This window comes from Amphibalanus amphitrite, unplaced genomic scaffold (genome assembly GCF_019059575.1).
Source record: "Amphibalanus amphitrite isolate SeventyFive unplaced genomic scaffold, NRLGWU_Aamphi_draft 002488F_arrow, whole genome shotgun sequence".
NCBI classification, from domain to species: Eukaryota; Metazoa; Arthropoda; class Thecostraca; order Balanomorpha; family Balanidae; genus Amphibalanus; species Amphibalanus amphitrite.
The window spans coordinates 1,870-22,738 of NW_024883919.1; the positions used below are offsets into that span (position 1 = coordinate 1,870).

General features: G+C 49.1%; 1 protein-coding gene across 1 annotated transcript; it reads left to right on the plus strand.

The window, feature by feature from the left end:
* Positions 1 to 389: 389 nt before the first annotated feature.
* On the plus strand, positions 390 to 820 carry LOC122377056 (mannose-binding protein A-like; the record flags this gene model as incomplete). The annotated part of the gene is made up of 1 exon (XM_043357019.1): positions 390 to 820. A coding segment is annotated over one exon (431 nt), but the record flags the coding sequence as incomplete, so codon positions are not given.
* Positions 821 to 20,869: the final 20,049 nt, after the last annotated feature.

Consider the following 20,869-nt stretch of genomic DNA (forward strand, 5'->3'; position numbering starts at 1 on the left):
TTCAGTAAAAGCAGCCAATTTCGGCAGAGTGTTTTAGTGCACCGCTAGTTAGACCGAGTGCATGTAGTTATTACGCATTCCCTGGAAAGAGGGCAAGCAGATTAAAAGATATGCAGTTCATATTCAATCATTTTAAAGCTCTGTCTATCTAGCTTCTATCTACGTAGGGTTAAAAAATTCCAAGTAGCCTTCCGCCTTTACCTTATATGATGAGCGATCGCTTGGGTCTGGGTCTGGACCCAATGTTCGTTAGACGACCTGTAGAACTTAACTTACTTTTCCAAGTAGTTATAGACGACTTACAAATGTAAAACCCAAATACCTATATCCAAGATAATAATTTGGTTAGTTTAATTTTAGTCAAAGCTGTCTACTCCAATATTTTACAGGTGACGCATCCGATCCCTGCGCCTGTCCGGCCGGCTTCAGCCGCTGTGCCGGCCGCTGTCTGAAGCGACTGGACCTGGCAGTCTTCTACCCCGAAGCGGAGAGCCAGTGCGCCGCGCTGGGCGCCCACCTGGCCGTGCCCCGCTCAGACGAGGAGAACCAGTGCGCCATAGACGCCGCCACTGATGTCGAAGTGTGGCTGGGTATCAACGACACCGTCACCGAGGGGCAGTTCGTCGGCGCCGACGGCTGCGGCACCGCGTCGTCCACCGGTCCCCAATGGGTGGAGGGGCAGCCTAACGACCTCTCCGGTCAGGACTTTGTGGTCCTGTTCCCGGTAGAACGAGGTAGCGGCTGGGCTGACGAACCAGCTTTATCACTGTATAGGCCCCTGTGTCAACTGGGGGCCTGCTATCAGCCTGGCTGCCTATGAAGTCGCTCACTGGCGAGCCCAGCGGCTAGCTGATAATTGATATGTCGTCAAGATTAGTCCCGTAAAGTGCACCGTATGAGTACTATGTAGGACTTAACGATATGATATGATGGGCTTGCTTAATGACGACAGCTTGCGTTTCATGTTTGGGCGACACAACTTTGATATTTCACCAAAGCGCTTTAGAATACCCCTGCGTCGTCGTTTGAAATGTTTGACAATTCACAGCCTCATCAGTTTAGGGTTTATTACGTCAGTGTTGTCAGTGGTGTGTGTATGGTTGCTACGTTGCAGGCTGCACTCTGGCTTATTTGATATCACGGAAAATGGCCACATTACGGTAGCTACTGAGCTTTGTTGCACTTTGCGCTAGTGCCTCCGTCTCGGACGCTTTCTTGCAATTGCTTAATAACCCTGGCTTTGCTGAGGGAGGGGGCATTACGCCAGGTTTTGTGTGCCTGTTGAGAATTATTTTTATCATGATGTAACGTTTTAAAAAAGGTTGTGTTTTATTTCCCTGACTTCACCTGTTAGTGGAGAGCTCTTGGTGACAATCGCAAATAAACAATAAACAAAAAATAAAATCAGTTCAATTTTTAGCTATCAGAGTTTAAGTGGCGTCAAAATTGCTTAGTTTTCGTCAAATAAAATGGCAAACGTTTGAGAAACAATAAAGTTAGAAGAATCGACAAACAAGCATGCCTCAAACCTCGCCGGACCTATCGGTTTTCTACATACTTTCGGCCGAGGGAGGGTGATACTACTCCCACTCTCGTCGTTTCGCCTCGAATTAAGCCAGATCGTCCCATCTAAACGTTGAACTGAAGTTGCGGTTCCAGGAGTATTTTTTTTTTTTTGTACTGAACTGTCGCAAAAAGTGACAACACTATAATGACTATAATGATCTCTCTCTCTCTCTCTCTCTCTCTCTCTCTCTCTCTCTCTCTCTCTCTCTCTCTCTCTCTCTCTCTCTCTCTCTCTCTCTCTCTCTCTCTCTCTCTCTCTCTCTCTCTCTCTCTCTTTCTCTCTTTCTCTCTTTCTCTCTCTCCCTCTCTCCCTCTCTCTCTCTCTCTCTCTCTCTCTCTCTCTCTCTCTCTCTCTCTCCCCCACTCTCTCTCTCTCTCCCCTGGACGCAAGCGTCATCTGTATTTCTATTTCAGAGAGGCGACATCTACATCAAACGCATAGTTACGGTCTACGGAACGATCGATGCTACACTGTGGCCGTTTTCACGACGGAACTTTCGCAGAGGAACTTATTTGATACCTAAAAAGTACCTACCCTTAGAGGCCTTAACATCCCTCAAACTGAAATATTTCATGTTCAAAATAATTTTAGAAGTTTAAATCGGGGCATTTTTTGCCCTCAAATCACTTATTTATTTACAAACACAGCAATTTTTGGTTCTAGTAGCCCACCTTTCGACTATGAGGTATTAAATCAGCGTGGCAACTTGCTCCCTCTTTGCTCCCTCGGGTATCTAATTCCGGAATTCTTAAAAACAAGGAAAGTATATATCGAGTTCTCTTTTATACCTATTCAGTTATGTTTTAATGGTGATTAAAATATGACAAATTTTTTAATTACATTTCATATAAGAAAACACGCAAAACAATGAAACAAAAATAACTACGGCAGATAATTACCTTCAGGTATCTAATTCCGACCAATCAGCACCTCAGTAGGATATGACGTCATGCAAGAATGGTGGTGAAGGCCGTTTGCAGTCCCGGCCGGTAGGTCACGTGACCGCCGGGCGCCTCGGGTCACGCGGCGGTCGGGAGTCGGACGCGGGGCGTGGTCGCGGGCGGACGCGCGGGGCATCATGCTTTGCTTTGCTTGCTTTGTCAACTTCATATAACTTACTATCGCATTCGTGTGAAAGCCAAACACTGCTCAGTGCCCTTAGAAATTGAGTTTTGGAAAGCTCAAGTCCCTATAGCTCCTCAGGTCGGCAACAGTTGAAGCCTCATCTGAACCCATGTGAAAAAACGAGGGTAAGGAACCTTGTGTTGCTTTTTCTTTTACCGTCATAATTATCTCAAACCATCACAATTTTGAGTTGCCACATTGTCTGCTTCACTACATTCGTGTAAAACTTGGGTGAAGGCTGGTGGCTCAAAGAAAGGTGAAGATATTTCTTTAAGTGCCTAATCCGTGAAATTGAAATATCCCGGCTTTACAAATCTACACTTTTCATTTTCTCCACGATACATTTTTTAAAATTGTTTAAATTTTATCTACATTTGTTAAAATCGGGGCTTTGGTTTTGTGTAAACTAGATCATAAAGTTTACTATAGTTTTGTGTAACCTGATGGCTGAAGAAAATAGTAATTTTGCTAAAATGATGTGCGGAAATTTGTTGCTTTCCAAATCAAATTACTCATACCTATATTTCATTCAAAATTAGGAGGCATTATTACTGTTTTTCCTTGTAACATGAACTGAGTTTGGGTACGGTGCTCCGGAAACGTTGTGGAACTTTAAGCTAGCTAGAGCAGTTTCCATAAAAATTGCTTAGATAGTTGACATGGCTTGTTGACAACTCTTTTGCTGTTTCTAAAAAAGTGGAAAAAATATTTTCCTGCATTAAGCACACAAGGCATGTTATTCTCATAAGCTATCGAATGTGTGTGTGTGTTTTTTAAGTTGTTTTTTAAGCTTTTAAGCTGTAACTTCAGTTACTTCACTTTAGAACATATTGCCCAGAATGCGTCACTGATCATGAGCTGGTATATCATATCATATGTAGCAAATACATAAATGAGAATAGTGTGTCATGAATTTTTGTGCATGCTTCTGGATCATCTGTAATTACATCAAAGGCTCGGCTCAAGAGTGTCCTGCCGACCAGCTTATGCCCAACCCTTTCTGTCCGCAGAACGTCGCCTGCGACTCCCGCACACCGTTTGCCCCGGCCGTCCGTACTGGTCTTCGCGCTGCGAGCCGCGCTGGAGTTCGCGGCGGCGTCGTGGAGCTCCCATCGGGACGGCGTGTGATGCCCGCGTCGAGCTTATAAGCCGTGAGCTTCGATTGGCGGCTCACGCGGTCACCAGCTGTATGTACAGCCTCGGCCCCGACGACCCCGCTAATGGCCGAGACCGGCATACCCCCGGCAGGGGTCCGCTGTCCGGCGCAGCGCTGGCCGCCCGCATGCTATGCTACTTTTGGCTGTATCGCTGCCCAGCGGGAGCGCGCTCCACGCTGCGGAAGAGGTACACGTTGCGACCCGACTGAGGACTGCAACCGGATGGTGACACGTCGGCCTCTGCGCCCTGGCCGGGGCAGGCGTGACCGACGTCACAGTGGAGGAACGCCCAAACAAGACCAGCCCACCGTCGGAGCAGCATGGAAATATCATGTTCTGCCTGGACGTCGGACCCGGCGGCGGCGCAGTGCACCTGCACACGTGCGGAGAGGGGCGCTGGAGGCTACTCTGGAGCTTCTGCCATTCCGCGGCGCGACTGCTGGCAAAACGGCGGCGATTGAGGCGGTTGGGAACAGCTGCAGCAATGGTGATGGCGGTGATGGCGACATGGCGGTTTGGGACTTCATCTCAGCGCGGCCGCCGCCCAGGCGCCGCTGCGCCCGGCTGCTCAGCCACCTACCGGATGGCGGGGTGGCCCTTACGGCCCTCACGCCCGTTCGGTCTGCGGCCACGTTGTGGGGTGGCGGTCGCGGGGTTAGCGGCGTTGGACTTCGTCCTTTATCCAGACTGCACCGCACCATCTGAACGGATGGATCTGCCAAGAAAGATGACATCCAAGGCGGCTATGAGGCGATCACAAAGCTTCACCAAGAGCTTCTCCTTCATGGGGCCGGCCGGCCGTTAAGTCGCAACACCGGCTGCCGAGTGCCAACAGCTGCGTGCGCTGGCGCCGACGCGTTGTGGGCCGCGCTGCTGACGCCCAAGCTGCGATATCAACCATCTATGAATAAGTGGCAGCGGTGGCGGCTTGTCAGTTGTTAACGTGCCTTAACCCGCGCCGTGCTGGGGGGGGGCGTTTTTACGCCCCCCCCCCCTCAGGTTTTTCGCGAATATCTCAAAAACGGCGGCGCGCAGCGCCGCTGTTTTTGGTACACGTGTTCCTACATCATTTCCGCACATGTTGTGAAAATTTCAGACCTAGGCCGTTCAAGGTCAGGTCACCAGGTCACGTCAAGTGACCTTACCTCAGAAAAAGTTCAAAGGCTCGCTATAGCTACACCGACTGAACGATCACTTTGAAACTTTCAGCGATTGATATGAGTAACAGTATGTATAAAATGTATATCTCGGATTTTTGATATCTGTGACCTAAGGTCAGGTCAATTTTGCGACCTCTCCATTATAAGTCAATGGGAGAAAATTGAAATGCGCCTCTTTTGGACGAATATCGTTCAAAACGCTCTCAAACATCGGTTCATAGGTAAACATGACACACTGAATAGGAAAAATGCACCTGTGACCCCTCTGTGTGCCCCTGAGGTCATCTCAGGTCATGAACGGTCGCCAGCAGTTTTTTGGCTATAACTTTTGATAGAGACGTGCTAGAGCGGTGAAAACACGTCAGATGTGTTCAGCTCGACGATACGGATCGACTGATATGCAACATGACCCTTTTCGGTCAGGTCATGACCTTGACCTGAGGTCAAATTTTCAAAATGACCTTTCAAGGTCAACAAATAGTTCATTCGACGCGTCTCGACGAGAGGAACACGATGCTGGCAAAAGTAATGTCATGGCGCTTATGAGTCAAAAGTTATTGACGAAAAAACGTTTTTCGTAAAAACGGCTATTTTTGGAGTTTTTGCCCTCTGGAGGCTAAACCGTTGACCTGAGGTCAAATCTGAGAACATTACTCAGAAAGGTCTGTAAAAGGGCTATCGAATGCGCTTTTCCGCGGCGCTGTAGCTCTATCGGTTCCCGAGATAGCCGTTGGCAGTTTCCAAAATGTTGAAATAGTCAACATTTTACCTTTGGTGACCTCTGGTGACCTGACCTTTGACCTGACCCAAAAAATGACAGAAGTGTTTTCGTCCTTATTTTTGACGCTCTTTCGATTGCCGCTTACCGCGTGTCGCTACGTGGCCCAGGAGCCGAGTTAGACGGGGGGGGGCGTGAAAACGCCCCCCCCCCCCCCCAGCACTCGGCGGAAAGTTCAGGCCACCAGCACGGCGCGGGAACAGACGTTGCGAATAGCCCGCGTTGGAATCGCATGGTTGGGAACACAACGCAAGTAAAAATGGGCTTCCTTGATGAACCTACTTTTTAAGCATTGTAGCCTTTGTAATTTTGGATGTTTTGCTGTAGATATTATTTTCTACATATATACTATATAGGCACTCACGTGCTTTAAATCGCGCAATGCAATTGAACCATGGTAAAGACAATGATAAATGAACTGAGAGCTGACATGCCCCATGCTTTGTGTGTGTATGTGTGAGTGTGTGTGTGTGTGTTTTTTTTTTTTGGCGAGTCGATAAAAGTGGTTTTGGACACTGGATGAGTTTCTAGGGGTGTGGTGAGGGGGGATGTAATTCCACAGACCTTCTGTCAGATTCACTAATGCAGTAGGTCTGTGCGGTGTTTAGTTATCGGAGCATTCTTTGAAAGTCGTGAATAGGGCCACCGAGTACCTAAAGCCGTGATATTCCCCCACAAAAACTTCTTTTAAATAACCGGGGATAGGTACATGAGCAGAGTAAATGCTATTACGAACGCCTATCACAATGCTGAGCGAATAGGAAAATCCATAGATGGAGAATTGTGCCGCGTTACGGGTGCTCGGGCGCAGCCAATCCACCGTTACCCCAGCGGTGACCTTGACCCGCATCGTCTGTCTCGGCTCCAAAGCCAAACCGGCGTGGAATTGGGAGCGTTCGAGCACTCATGGTCCAGCGCAATTCTCCACCTAAATCCATTCCTGATACACATTTGTTTGCTCATAGTCATGTAACCCCGGTAAATTCACCCAACTTTCATATTGGTCGCTCCATAGACAGATGGCCACAGAGATCAACTTAAAAGGCCATTGTTGCATTCATTTAGTGGAGATCATTAAAGAGCCGTGACAGGCCACAAGTCGCGTGACATCATACGTGTAACGACCAATGACGTCGGCCTGCAAAACCCAATGGAAGCGGCTAGCAGCGTGCAATAAAACAGGGCGCTGCTTTCTAAATGTCTGTCGTGCGCCATAAATGAATATATTCTTTGTAGCCTGGCAACTCAGTATCTTTTTTTTAACTATTGTACTAGTATTTAATAATTTCATAATTTTATAATTGTGCTTACGCTTTATGTTGATATTAGTGATAATCCTTAGATAAAGTAAATCGATGTGATATTTAATAGAAAAATAGCAAACTAACGCACCATTCATTCGAAAGCTGGGGAACCTACTAAAAAGAACTACTAAAATTCCTGAGGAACTAAAGGATTAAATGGGGATTAAATAGATGCCTGCTATTCCGTCGTGAAAACGGCCAATAGCCGTTTTCACGACGGAACTTTCGCAGAGGAACTTATTTGATACCTAAAAAGTACCTACTCTTTGAGGTCTTAACATCCCTCAAACTGAAATATTTTATGTTCAAAATAATTTTAGAAGTTTAAATCCGGGCATTCTTTGCCCTCAAATCACTTATTTATTTACAAACACAGCAATTTTCGGTTCTAGTAGCCCACCTTTCGACTATGAGGTATCAAATCAGCGTGGCAACTTGCTCCCTCTTTGCTCCCTCGGGTATCTAATTCCGGAATTCTTAAAAACAAGGAAAGTATATATCGAGTTCTCTTTCATACCTATTCAGTTATGTTTTAATGGTGATTAAAATATGGCAATTTTTTTAATTACATTTCATATAAGAAAACACGCAAAACAATGAAACAAAAATAACTACGGCAGATAATTACCTTCAGGTATCTAATTCCGACCAATCAGCACCTCAGTAGGATATGACGTCATACAAGAATGGTGGTGAAGGCCGTTTGCAGTCCCGGCCGGTAGGTCACGTGACCGCCGGGCGCCTCGGGTCACGCGGCGGTCGGGAGTCGGACGCGGGGCGTGGTCGCGGGCGGACGCGCGGGGCATCATGCTTTGCTTTGCTTGCTTTGTCAACTTCATATAACTTACTATCACATTCGTGTGAAAGCCAAACACTGCTCAGTGCCCTTAGAAATTGAGTTTTGGAAAGCTCAAGTCCCTATAGCTCCTCAGGTCGGCAACAGTTGAAGCCTCATCTGAACCCATGTGAAAAAAAAACCTGGGTAAGGAACCTTGTGTTGCTTTTTCTTTTACCGTCATAATTATCTCAAACCATCACAATTTTGAGTTGCCACATTGTCTGCTTCACTACATTCGTGTAAAACTTGGGTGAAGGCTGGTGGCTCAAAGAAAGGTGAAGATATTTCTTTAAGTGCCTAATCCGTGAAATATCCCGGCTTTACAAATCTACACTTTTCATTTTCTCCACGATACATTTTTTAAAATTGTTTAAATTTAATCTACATTTGTTAAAATCGGGGCTTTGGTTTTGTGTAAACTAGATCATAAAATTTACTATAGTTTTGTGTAACCTGATGGCTGAAGAAAATAGTAATTTTGCTAAAATGATGTGCGGAAATTTGTTGCTTTCCAAATCAAATTACTCATACCTATATTTCATTCAAAATTAGGAGGCATTATTACTGTTTTTTTCTTGTAACATGAACTGAGTTTGGGTACGGTGCTCCGGAAACGTTGTGGAACTTTAAGCTAGCTAGAGCAGTTTCCATAAAAATTGTTTAGATAGTTGACATGGCTTGTTGACAACTCTTTTGCTGTTTCTAAAAAAGTGAAAAAAATATTTTCCTGCATTAAGCACACAAGGCATGTTATTCTCATAAGCTATCGAATGTGTGTGTGTGTTTTTTTTAAGCTGTTTTTTTTAAGCTTTTAAGCTGTAAAGGCCGCCGTCCACCGGTTGAGTACGCGCTGAATTTAACATGGAAGTCAATGGGCTGCGCGCCGAATGCGGTTCAGCGCCGAATGCGCGATGAATCGCAGTCAGCTGATTATTCGGCGGCTGTTGGGCGCCGACTCCCGCGCTGATGACTGAAGATTACTTTACGACTCCTGACGACCTAAAATACTTCAACTTTTAAGCGCGCTATAGACACTGGGCGATTACGCGCAAATTGCGCGCCAAACCAGTGGACGGCGGCCTTTACTTCAGTTACTTCACTTTAGAACATATTGCCCAGAATGCGTCACTGATCATGAGCTGGTATATGATATCATATGTAGCAAATACATAAATGAGAATAGTGTGTCATGAATTTTTGTGCATGCTTCTGGATCATCTGTAATTACATCAAAGGCTCGGCTCAAGAGTGTCCTGCCGACCAGCTTATGCCCAACCCTTTCTGTCCGCAGAACGTCGCTTGCGACTCCCGCACGCCGTTTGCCCCGGCCGTCCGTACTGGTCTTCGCGCTGCGAGCCGCGCTGGAGTTCGCGGCGGCGTCGTGGAGCTCCCATCGGGACGGCGTGTGATGCCCGCGTCGAGCTTATAAGCCGTGAGCTTCGATTGGCGGCTCACGCGGTCACCAGCTGTATGTACAGCCTCGGCCCCGACGACCCCGCTAATGGCCGAGACCGGCATACCCCCGGCATGGGTCCGCTGTCCGGCGCAGCGCTGGCCGCCCGCATGCTACTTTTGGCTGTATCGCTGCCCAGCGGGAGCGCGCTCCACGCTGCGGAAGAGGTACACGTTGCGACCCGACTGAGGACCGCAACCGGATGGTGACACGTCGGCCTCTGCGCCCTGGCCGGGGCAGGCGTGACCGACGTCACAGTGGAGGAACGCCCAAACAAGACCAGCCCACCGTCGGAGCAGCATGGAAATATCATGTTCTGCCTGGACGTCGGACCCGGCGGCCGCAGTGCACCTGCACACGTGCGGAGAGGGGCGCTGGAGGCTACTCTGGAGCTTCTGCCATTCCGCGGCGCGACTGCTGGCAAAACGGCGGCGATTGAGGCGGTTGGGAACAGCTGCAGCAATGGTGATGGCGGTGATGGCGACATGGCGGTTTGGGACTTCATCTCAGCGCGGCCGCCGCCCAGGCGCCGCTGCGCCCGGCTGCTCAGCCACCTACCGGATGGCGGGTGGCCCTTACGGCCCTCACGCCCGTTCGGTCTGCGGCCACGTTGTGGGGTGGCGGTCGCGGGGTTAGCGGCGTTGGACTTCGTCCTTTATCCAGACTGCACCGTACCATCTGAACGGATGGATCTGCCAAGAAAGATGACATCCAAGGCGGCTATGAGGCGATCACAAAGCTTCACCAAGAGCTTCTCCTTCATGGAGCCGGCCGGCCGTTAAGTCGCAACACCGGCTGCCGAGTGCCAACAGCTGCGTGCGCTGGCGCCGACGCGTTGTGGGCCGCGCTGCTGACGCCCAAGCTGCGATATCAACCATCTATGAATAAGTGGCAGCGGTGGCGGCTTGTCAGTTGTTAACGTGCCTTAACAGACGTTGCGAATAGCCCGCGTTGGAATCGCATGGTTGGCAACACAACGCAAGTAAAAATGGGCTTCCTTGATGAACCTACTTTTTAAGCATTGTAGCCTTTGTAATTTTGGATGTTTTGCTGTAGATATCATTTTCTACATATATACTATATAGGCACTCACGTGCTTTAAATCGCGCAATGCAATTGAACCATGGTAAAGACAATGATAAATGAACTGAGAGCTGACATGCCCCATGCTTTGTGTGTGTATGTGTGTGTGTTTTTTTGTTTTTTTTTTTTTTTGGCGAGTCGATAAAAGTGGTTTTGGACACTGGATGAGTTTTTAGGGGTGTGGTGAGGGGGGATGTAATTCCACAGACCTTCTGTCAGATTCACTAATGCAGTAGGTCTGTGGCCTGTGCGGTGTTTAGTTATCGGAGCATTCTTTGAAAGTCGTGAATAGGGCCACCGAGTACCTAAAGCCGTGATATTCCCCCACAAAAACTTCTTTTAAATAACCGGGGATAGGTACATGAGCAGAGTAAATGCTATTACGAACACCTATCACAATGCTGAGCGAATAGGAAAATCCATAGATGGAGAATTGTGCCGCGTTACGGGTGCTCGGGCGCAGCCAATCCACCGTTACCCCAGCGGTGACCTTGACCCGCATCGTCTGTCTCGGCTCCAAAGCCAAACCGGCGTGGAATTGGGAGCGTTCGAGCACTCATGGTCCAGCGCAATTCTCCACCTAAATCCATTCCTGATACACATTTGCTTGCTCATAGTCATGTAACCCCGGTAAATTCACCCAACTTTCATATTGGTCGCTCCATAGACAGATGGCCACAGAGATCAACTTAAAAGGCCATTGTTGCATTCATTTAGTGGAGATCATTAAGAGCCGTGACAGGCCACAAGTCGCGTGACATCATACGTGTAACGACCAATGACGTCGGCCTGCAAAACCCAATGGAAGCAGCTAGCAGCGTGCAATAAAACAGGGCGCTGCTTTCTAAATGTCTGTCGTGCGCCATAAATGAATATATTCTTTGTAGCCTGGCAACTCAGTATCTTTTTTAACTATTGTACTAGTATTTAATAATTTCATAATTTTATAATTGTGCTTACGCTTTATGTTGATATTAGTGATAAATCCTTAGATAAAGTAAATCGATGTGATATTTAATAGAAATATAGCAAACTAACGCACCATTCATTCGAAAGCTGGGGAACCTACTAAAAAGAACTACTAAAATTCCTGAGGAACCAAAGGATCAAATGGGGATTAAATAGATGCCTGCTATTCCGTCGTGAAAACGGCCTGTGTGTGTTTTTTTTTAATACACTTCAATAGTGTGTATACTGTAAAGTAGGATAGTATGTACACGCGAGGGCAGATTGATGTTCCACCACTCCCTGCCCATCGGGCTCCCATGGCTCAGCACTGGCTGCTGCCAGTGGCAGCACTGGCAGCACTGGCACTGGCAGGCAGTGCTGAGCAGTGCTGAGGGCAGGCAACACTGGCAGCGGCCAGTGCTGAGCCATGGGGGCCCAATGGGTAGGGAGTGGTGGAACATCAATCTGCCCCCGAGTGTACTTGCTTACATACATGTATGTGCTCTTTTGCGTTTTTCGAACTGGTGGATCCAAGATGGGTATTCGGGACATCATGGCCCACGAAATGAGTAGGTAGGTTATACCAAGGTTATACCAACGTCAAACCTGAGTCGTTTTAATATTGTTGGCATCGCATGGTAAAGCACCAGTAACACATAGGACGCCGAAAAACCGGTATTTCTATTAACCCGCGCCCCACTAGGGGAGGGGGGGCTATTCATAGCCCCTCCCGTTTGTCTGCAATAACTTCTAAACCGCTTGTTGTATCGCCGCCAAACGTTCAGTTCCTTCGGCTGCATCAATTTGACACCTTGTGTCAAAATTTGAACTTCGTATCTATCATAGGTCGGCCGGAAATGACGTCAGAGTGATGTCATATTCGGCCGATTTCGACGCAAAGCATTGAACCAGGGGAATCGCTCCCAAGAGTTCAGTTTTTGAGCTAGATCCATTTTCTTTGCATGAGAGGCATGAGAGGAATCAGAATGAACTGCGCTATCAAACTGCTATCTCGAATTTTCAAAATATTGAACATTAAATATATTAAAATTCGACATTTGTATTTTTGTATTTTTTCAAAAACTTTTTGACTTTTGGAGAAAAAAAACGGAATATGTATGATAGAACACAAGCTTATGACTTATTCTAGCAAGTTTTAGTCAAATATCTTCAAAAATGGCCAAGTTATACGCATTATAGCAAAATTTCACAATTTTAAATTTTTCAAACCAATTTTTCTGTACGAATTTGACATCGTACACCAATATGAATAGCACCATCGTGTTCCTGAGCTCAAACTGCATCCGATAGACATGTTTTTTGTTGAAAAATTTTAACTTTGAAATTTGACCTTTGTTACCTGAAAGTGACCTGACCTCAGCTATATTCAGATGAAAATGGCTTCAAATGACACAGGCGACACCGAATTCGAAATCTATGGCCTAAATTGACCATAAATCATGTGTCACGTGACCGACTTATGACATGATTTCTGTGACCTATGATGACCTGACCTGAAAATCAAAGTACAAGTTTGGTACTCTCATCCTCAGGGTATCTAAAGCATCTGTTCACGAGTGTGCAAACCCAAAATCAGCCTGATCTGACTTGTAAGACGGCAGCCAAAGCCCAAAATGTGAACAAGCCAAATACCGATAGTTTTTACTTTGACCTGACCTGTGACGTCATCGGTGACCTTCAGGTCAATGAAATTAGGTTTCGGTTGACAATTTTTCCGGGGCTATCAGATGCCGTTTGAATTTTGACGATCGGCCCAGTAGTTTCGGAGTTAGGAGGGGGCTATGAATAGCCCCCCCCTACCCGGTAGGGCGTGTTATACACAGACCCCAGTGGGGCGCGGGTTAACCCGCGCCCTGCTGGGGGGGTGTTTGAACACCCCCCCCCCCTTGTGGTTTTTCGCAAATATCTCAAAAACGGCGGCGCGGAGCGCCGCCGTTTTTAGTACACCTTATCATACATCAATTCTACACATGTTGTAAAAATTTCAGACCAAGGTCATTCAAGGTCAGGTCACCAGGTCACTTGAAGTGACCTCACCTCATAAAAAGTTTCAATGTCTGTCATAGCTACACCGAGTGACCGATCGCTTTGAAACTTTCAGCGATTGCTAAGAACAATAGGATGTACAAAATGTATATCTCAGAATTTTGATATCGATGACCTAAGGTCAGGTCAATTTTGCGACCTCCCCATTATAAGTCAATGGGAGAAAATTGAAATGCGCCTCTTTTGGACGAAAGACATTATAAACACTCCCAAACACCGAATTAGAAGTGGTTTAGACACACTGAACATGAAAATGGTGTCCGTGACCCTTGTTTATGCCCTGAGGTCATCTTAGGTCACGAATGGTATCTAATAGTTTTTCGCAAATAACTTTTGATAGAGGCATGCCAGAGCGATGAAAACGCCTTAGATGTGTTTAGCTCGACGATACGGATCGACTGATATGCAACATGACCCTTTCCGGTCAGGTCATGACCTTGACCTGAGGTCAAATTTTCAAGTTGACCTTTCAAGGTCAAGTTATAGTTCATTCGATGCTTCTTGACGAGAGGAACACGATGCCGGTAAAAGTAAGCTCGTACAGGGCTTGGGTCAAAAGTTATTGCAGAAAAACTGTTTCCGAAAAAATCGGCTATTTTTGCAGTTTTTGCCCCCTGCAGGCAAAACCGTTGACGTTAGGTCAATTCTGAGAGAATTACTCAGAAAGGGCGTTAATAGGGCTATCGAATGCGCTTTTCCGCGGCGATGTAGCTCTATTGGTTCTCGAGTTATGCGTTGGCTTCTTGGAAGTTTTTGACATTCGACCTGGAAATCGGCGAAATTTTGCCTTCAATGACCTCTGGTGACCTGACCTTTGACCTGACCAAAAAATTGACCGAAGTGATTTCGTCATTATTTTTGGCGCTCTTTCGAACGCCGCCTTCCGCGTATCGCTACGTGGCCCAGGAGCCGAGTTACAAGGGGGGGGTGTTCAAACACCCCCCCCCCCCAGCAGGGCGTGGAAATCCAGGACCCCCAGCCGGGCGCGGGTTAATACCAGTAAAACGCCTTTTGGGCGAAGAACGAGCGAGCGAGATAGTGAGCCCTGCACGTGCGGAAGGGCAAGAGGGTACTTCCAACGGGGCTTGTGCAAAGCACCCTACTAACCGGTCGCTAGCGGTGTGCCAAATTTGAACGCGATCGGCCCAGCCGTTCCTGAGATCTGGAAGCGGCATTCTGCACGTGCGCACGTGCAACCGGGGTCCAAACTGACTTTTGCACGGCACCCTACTAACCGGTCTCCAACCGTGTACCAAATTTGAGCGCAATCGGCCCAGCCGTTCTCGAGATCTGGAAGCGCCCCCTGCACGTGCGCACGTGCAGTAGCACCTTAACCGCAACACATGGGAATGCATTGCCTGTATGCCAAGTTTCAGCGAAATCGCCCCAGTCCCAGCCAGCCTTCCCAAATGGGGCCCATATGGGCTGAAAGTGGGGCATCTGGGCTTAAGTGGGCATGGGCTACATGTGGGCTATTATCTGGGCTAAATCTGGGTCCCATATGGGCTGAGCCCCAGCAAACATGCCCACATGGGTCCCATATGGGGTGAACATGGGCCAGATGGGCCCACGTGGGACATGGGCTACAGATGGGCTACCCACATGGGCCCCATATGGGATAAAAATGGGCCAGGTGGGCCAAACGCATGTGGGCTGGAGATGGGCATCCCATGTGGGTCCCATATGGGGTGAACATGGGCCAGATGGGCCCACGTGGGACATGGGCTACAGATGGGCTACCCATATGGGCCCCATATGGGATAAAAATGGGCTAGGTGGGCCAAACGCATGTGGGCTGGAGATGGGCATCCCATGTGGGTCCCATATGGGGTAAACATGGGCCAGATGGGCCCAGTGGGACATGGGCTACAGATGGGCTACCCATATGGGCCCCATGTGAGATAAAAATGGGCCAGGTGGGCCAAACGCATGTGGGCTGGAGATGGGCATCCCATGTGGGTCCCAGATGGGCCCACGTGGGACATAGGCTACAGATGGGCTACCCATATGGGCCCCATAAGGGATAAAAATGAGCCAGGTGGGCCAAACGCATGTGGGCTGGAGATGGGCGTCCCATGTGGGTCCCATATGCGGTGAACATGGGCCAGATGGGCCCACGTGGGACATGGGCTACAGATGGGCTACCCATATGGGCCCCATATGGGATAAAAATGGGCCAGGTGGGCCAAACGCATGTGGGCTGGAGATGGGCATCCCATGTGGGTTCCATATGGGGTGAACATGAGCCAGATGGGCTCACGTGGGACATGGGCTACAGATGGGCTACCCATATGGGCCCCATATGGGATAAAAATGGGCCAGGTGGGCCAAACGCATGTGGGCTGGAGATGGGCATCCCATGTGGGTCCCATATGGGGTAAACATGGGCAAGATGGGCCCAGTGGGACATGGGCTACAGATGGGCTACCCATATGGGCCCCATATGAGATAAAAATGGGCCAGGTGGGCCAAACACATGTGGGCTGGAGATGGGCATCCCATGTGGGTCCCAGATGGGCCCACGTGGGACATGGGCTACAGATGGGCTACCCATGTGGGCCCCATAAGGGATAAAAATGAGCCAGGTGGGCCAAACGCATGTGGGCTGGAGATGGGCATCCCATGTGGGTCCCACATGCGGTGAACATGGGCCAGATGGGCCCACGTGGGACATGGGCTACAGATGGGCTATCCATATGGCCCCATATGGGATAAAACTGGGCCAGGTGGGCCAAACGCATGTGGGCTGGAGATGGGCATCCCATGTGGGTCCCATATGGGGTGAACATGGGCCAGATGGGCTCACGTGGGACATGGGCTACATATGGGCCCCATATGGGATAAAAATGGGCCAGGTGGGCCAAACGCATGTGGGCTGGAGATGGGCATCCCATGTGGGTCCCATATGGGGTAAACATGGGCCAGATGGGCCCAGTGGGACATGGGCTACAGATGGGCTACCCATATGGGCCCCATATGGGATAAAAATGGGCCAGGTGGGCCAATCGCATGTGGGCTGGAGATGGATATCCCATGTGGGTCCCATATGGGGTAAACATGGGCCAGATGGGCTCACGTGGGACATGGGCTACAGATGGGCTACCCATATGGGCCCCATAGGCCCATATGGGATAAAAATGGGCCAGGTGGGCCAAACGCATGTGGCCTGGAGATGGGCATCCCATGTGGGTCCCATATGGGGTGAACATGGGCCAGATGGGCCCACGTGGGACATGGGCTACAGATGGGCTACCCATATGGGCCCAATATGGGAAAAATGGGCCAGGTGGGCCAAACGCATGTGGGCTGGAGATGGGCATCCCATGTGGGTCCCATATGGATCACCCATGTAGGCCCCATTTAAGTTACTCCAAGAGCATAAAAGCAAAAAAGGTGACTTGTTCATGTGAATTTTGGACTCCAAGTACATCAAGTTCATACATGATGCCATATGGGGTCAATGTAGGCTGGCCCATATGGGTCCCATGTGGGGGCCGCGTGGGTCTCATATGGGGCCTACGTGGGCTTGCCCATATGGGTCCCATGTGTCACCCACTGCTATTCCCATGTGGGGCCCATATGGAAGAGGTGGGGGGCCATGTGGGCCCCATATAGGAACCATGTGGGCATGTTTGCTGGGATATGAACAGTTCCTTTACTACAAAATGTTGGTATCTGACCCGACACCTATCTGGGCTGGATGCGGGCAGCATGTGGGCAAACTGGACATCTACAAGCTGGGCACACCCAGCCGGGGCCCACATGGGGCCCGGCCGCCCACATGGACAAAATTTACTACAAAACTTTGTTAACTGACCCGACACCTAGGTATCTGGGCTGGATGCGGGCAGCATGTGGGCAAACTGGACACCAACACGCTGGGCACACCCAGCCGGGGCCCATATGGGGCCCAGCCGCCCACATGGGCAAAATTTACTACAAAACTTTGTTAACTGACCCGACACCTATCTGGGCTGGATGCGGGCAGCATGTGGGCAGACTGGGCACCAACAAGCTGGGCACACCCATCCGTGGCCCACATGGGCAAAAGTTACTACAAAACTAATTGTTAACTGACCCGACACCTACACCATGTATAAACATTTCCTTTATTACAAAATTTTGTTAACTGACCCGGCACCTATCTGGGCTGGATGCGGGCAGCATGTGGGCAAACTGGGCACCAACAAGCTGGGCACACCCATCCGGGGCCCACATGGGGCCCAAATGGGTAAACTTTACTACACTTTGTTAACTGACCCGACACCTATCTGGGCTGGATGCGGGCAGCATGTGGGCAGACTGGGCACCAACAAGCTGGGCACACCCATCCGGGGCCCACATGGGGCCCAAATGGGCAAACCTTACTACAAAACTATGTTAACTGACCCGACACCTATCTGGGCTGGATGCGGGCAGCATGTGGGCAGACTGGGCACCAACAAACTGGGCACACCCATCCGGGGCTCACGTGGGGCCCAAATGGGCAAACCCCAGCCAGCATGCCCATGTGGGCCCCACATGGGCAATTGATGGGCATGGTGGGCTAGGTGGGCCATGGGCTAGAGATGGGCAAATATGTGGGCTGCATGTGGGCCCCACATGGGCTGCCCACATATTTTTTGGCAGGCATAATGCTTGATAATGAGATTGTTTGCACATGTACGAGGGCATATCCAGGAATTTTGGTGAACACAGGCATTCACGCGGTGTTCCTGTATGGTGGGCTTAACATGGGCACTGCGTGGGCAGCCCATGTAGTGGGGTGTAGGTGGGCTGGATGTGGGCAGCCCATTATTTATTTTTTCACTGTCTAATGTGTATGATATTACAATAAAAAAGAACTCGCTGTTTAGTCTCATGCCTCCAAAATACACTTCGACGTCGTGAGGAAGTCGCATAGTTGATGTTTGTGAGACCAGCTACGGCTGATATTGGACAGTCAATGTTGTGATTGTGTCGTATGATTGTGTCGCCTGAGCCCGCCCCTGCGCGGGCGACCCGCCGGCGCGGCGGAGCTCGGCCCACCGGACGGGGCCTGGGGCCGCCTCTGCACCGCCCGGGGCGGTGACCGGCCGACCGGCTGGCGGGGCTGCGGCGTCTGGGCGGGCCAGTTGGCGTTGAGACTCTGAGTGGTGTGCGTGTCCAATAAAGCCTTAATTCGGGCGGAACCGACACATGGCGCGGTCGGTATTAGCTCGAACCCGCCCATAGTGAGTACAAAGTGCGATTAACGAAAGTGAAAGGAAGCAGGAATGCGTAGCCGTGGCGGCCGCGCCGCAACCACGACCGCGTTCGAGTCTCTTCGGAGAGGCGCGCCCGCAGCGACGCCAGCTGTATCGCTAGTTGGTCGAGTCGCAGCTGTGACATCAGGACGTAGTCGTCCAATCTCTCCTTCCAGAGGTAGAAGGCGTCACTGCGGTCGGTGGAGATGTCCAGTCGGTCAGGCCGAATCGGCTGCAGGCTCGTCATACCACAGCGATTACGAAGGACTGTTCTAGAAGCCCTCCACGCCAGCCACCTGGGGAAGGAGAAGACGAAGGCCCGCGCAAGACAGATCGTCTACTGGCCCGGGATCTACCGGGATGTGGAAAATGTCACCCGCTGCTGTACCAGCTGCCAGAGAGATCTACCCGCTCAGCAGCAAGAGACCATGATGAGGAGACCGCCAGCGGAAAGGCCGTTCGAACTACACATCGACTTTGCCGATCACGCCGGCAGGAAGTACCTCGTGGCAGTGGACAGATACTCCGGGTGGCTGTTTGTCGCCGACCTCAGTGGGGGAAACTGTGGTCAAATCTTCTATTTTTGGAAGCCTTCCATTTTTGGAAGGACCTTCCATAAATGGGTATGCATTTTCCAAAAATGGAAGGCTTCCAAAATTGGAAGGTCTAATCTCAGTGTTCCCAACTGTGATTCACATTCTTTGATTTAAGTTACGGCCTTTTTAAATGTGTAACATTAATAGTTGATTTTGCCATTTATGATCATTGATATAAGGAGAAGCAGCAGTGCTAGTGTTGGTAATACAGGCATGCTATGTCAATGTACATAGTGATATCAGTAGGCGGAACTATGGTCATGAGTACCCAAATATAGGAACGTTCCCATTTTTGGGAACGGAGTTCCCAAATATGGGAACGGGCGTTCCCATTTATGAGAACGGAAGGCAATTTTTCGGCCGTTCTCCCACTAAAACTCAAAAGTGCATCACGTCTCAAAAAAGTGCACGCTGATTTAAGTATCTACTAAATCTCCATAAAGTTATCTTTAATCTGACCGTGGAACAAGGAAATTGACCGTGGAATGATATTTTTAATGATTTTTTGAAAATGACAGAATGGTGGAAATATGGGTTATACGACATTTAACATGCAATTTTAAGGAAAATGAAGCATTTTTTAGTTTGAGGTAAAGTATAATAATTTTCGCCTGGTTATGAACTTTCATACTATCGACACCAGATGCTGACAAATGCAAGCGAAGACGCAGACGGTCCCGAGGTAATATTGTTGACTTTTGTGTCGGGGCGGACGACCGCGTGGAACGTGAGTGAATTTACCGAGCTACTGTTGTAAACTCAGTTTAAGCGGTTGAAAATTATCCAGCTGTATTTTATCATCCCGGAAAGACATATTTTATTTGGATGCTAGCTGTTTAGAGTTGTTTTATGAGGAGCGTCATGAGCGTGGTTTTTGTCTTCCGTGTTTCTAAGCGTGATCGTTTTGGGGGAATTTCTCTTATATAGCTCGCTCTGTGTGGCTTATTTATAATTTTTATGCTGATTTCGATAATTCCTCGTGCCCATCCTACCAGGCCTTATGCCACTTACACTCATCAAGAAAGGAAAAAACTAGATTTTCATTGGGACTAGGTGTTTTGAGGGTGTAACATATTCAGCGTTCCCATTTTTGGATACTTCCTTGTACTCGTCAACTATCGGTGATAAACAGACAGGTGCTTGACATGTCTCCACCCTCAGCGCGGACGGTGGATATAGGTATGGAAGACCTTGTTGAACATCGCTGAGCGTTGTGAATTACGTAATCCTGCAGAGGGGGGCGTGCCCGCTGCGAGATCGACGGGAATAAAAGCGCAGAAGACCGGGCGAAACATGCGACGGTCTTGCCGGAAAGGTCATCTGATGATTGTTGCGTTAACAATAATTTGCGGCGTTGGACGTGATGCTTGTTAATGAAAAGAGCCCCTGAAAGGCGTCGGTGAAATCGTTCCCAATTTTGGGTACGCCGTTCCCATAATAAGGAACGCTTGCAGCGGCAGTGTACGAGAGCGTTCCCAAATTTGGGCTCGCGGACCGGATGATGGACTGCTTTAGAAATAGGGGAACGATTTGAAACTACGATGGGCCTTACAATATCAAACTCTTTC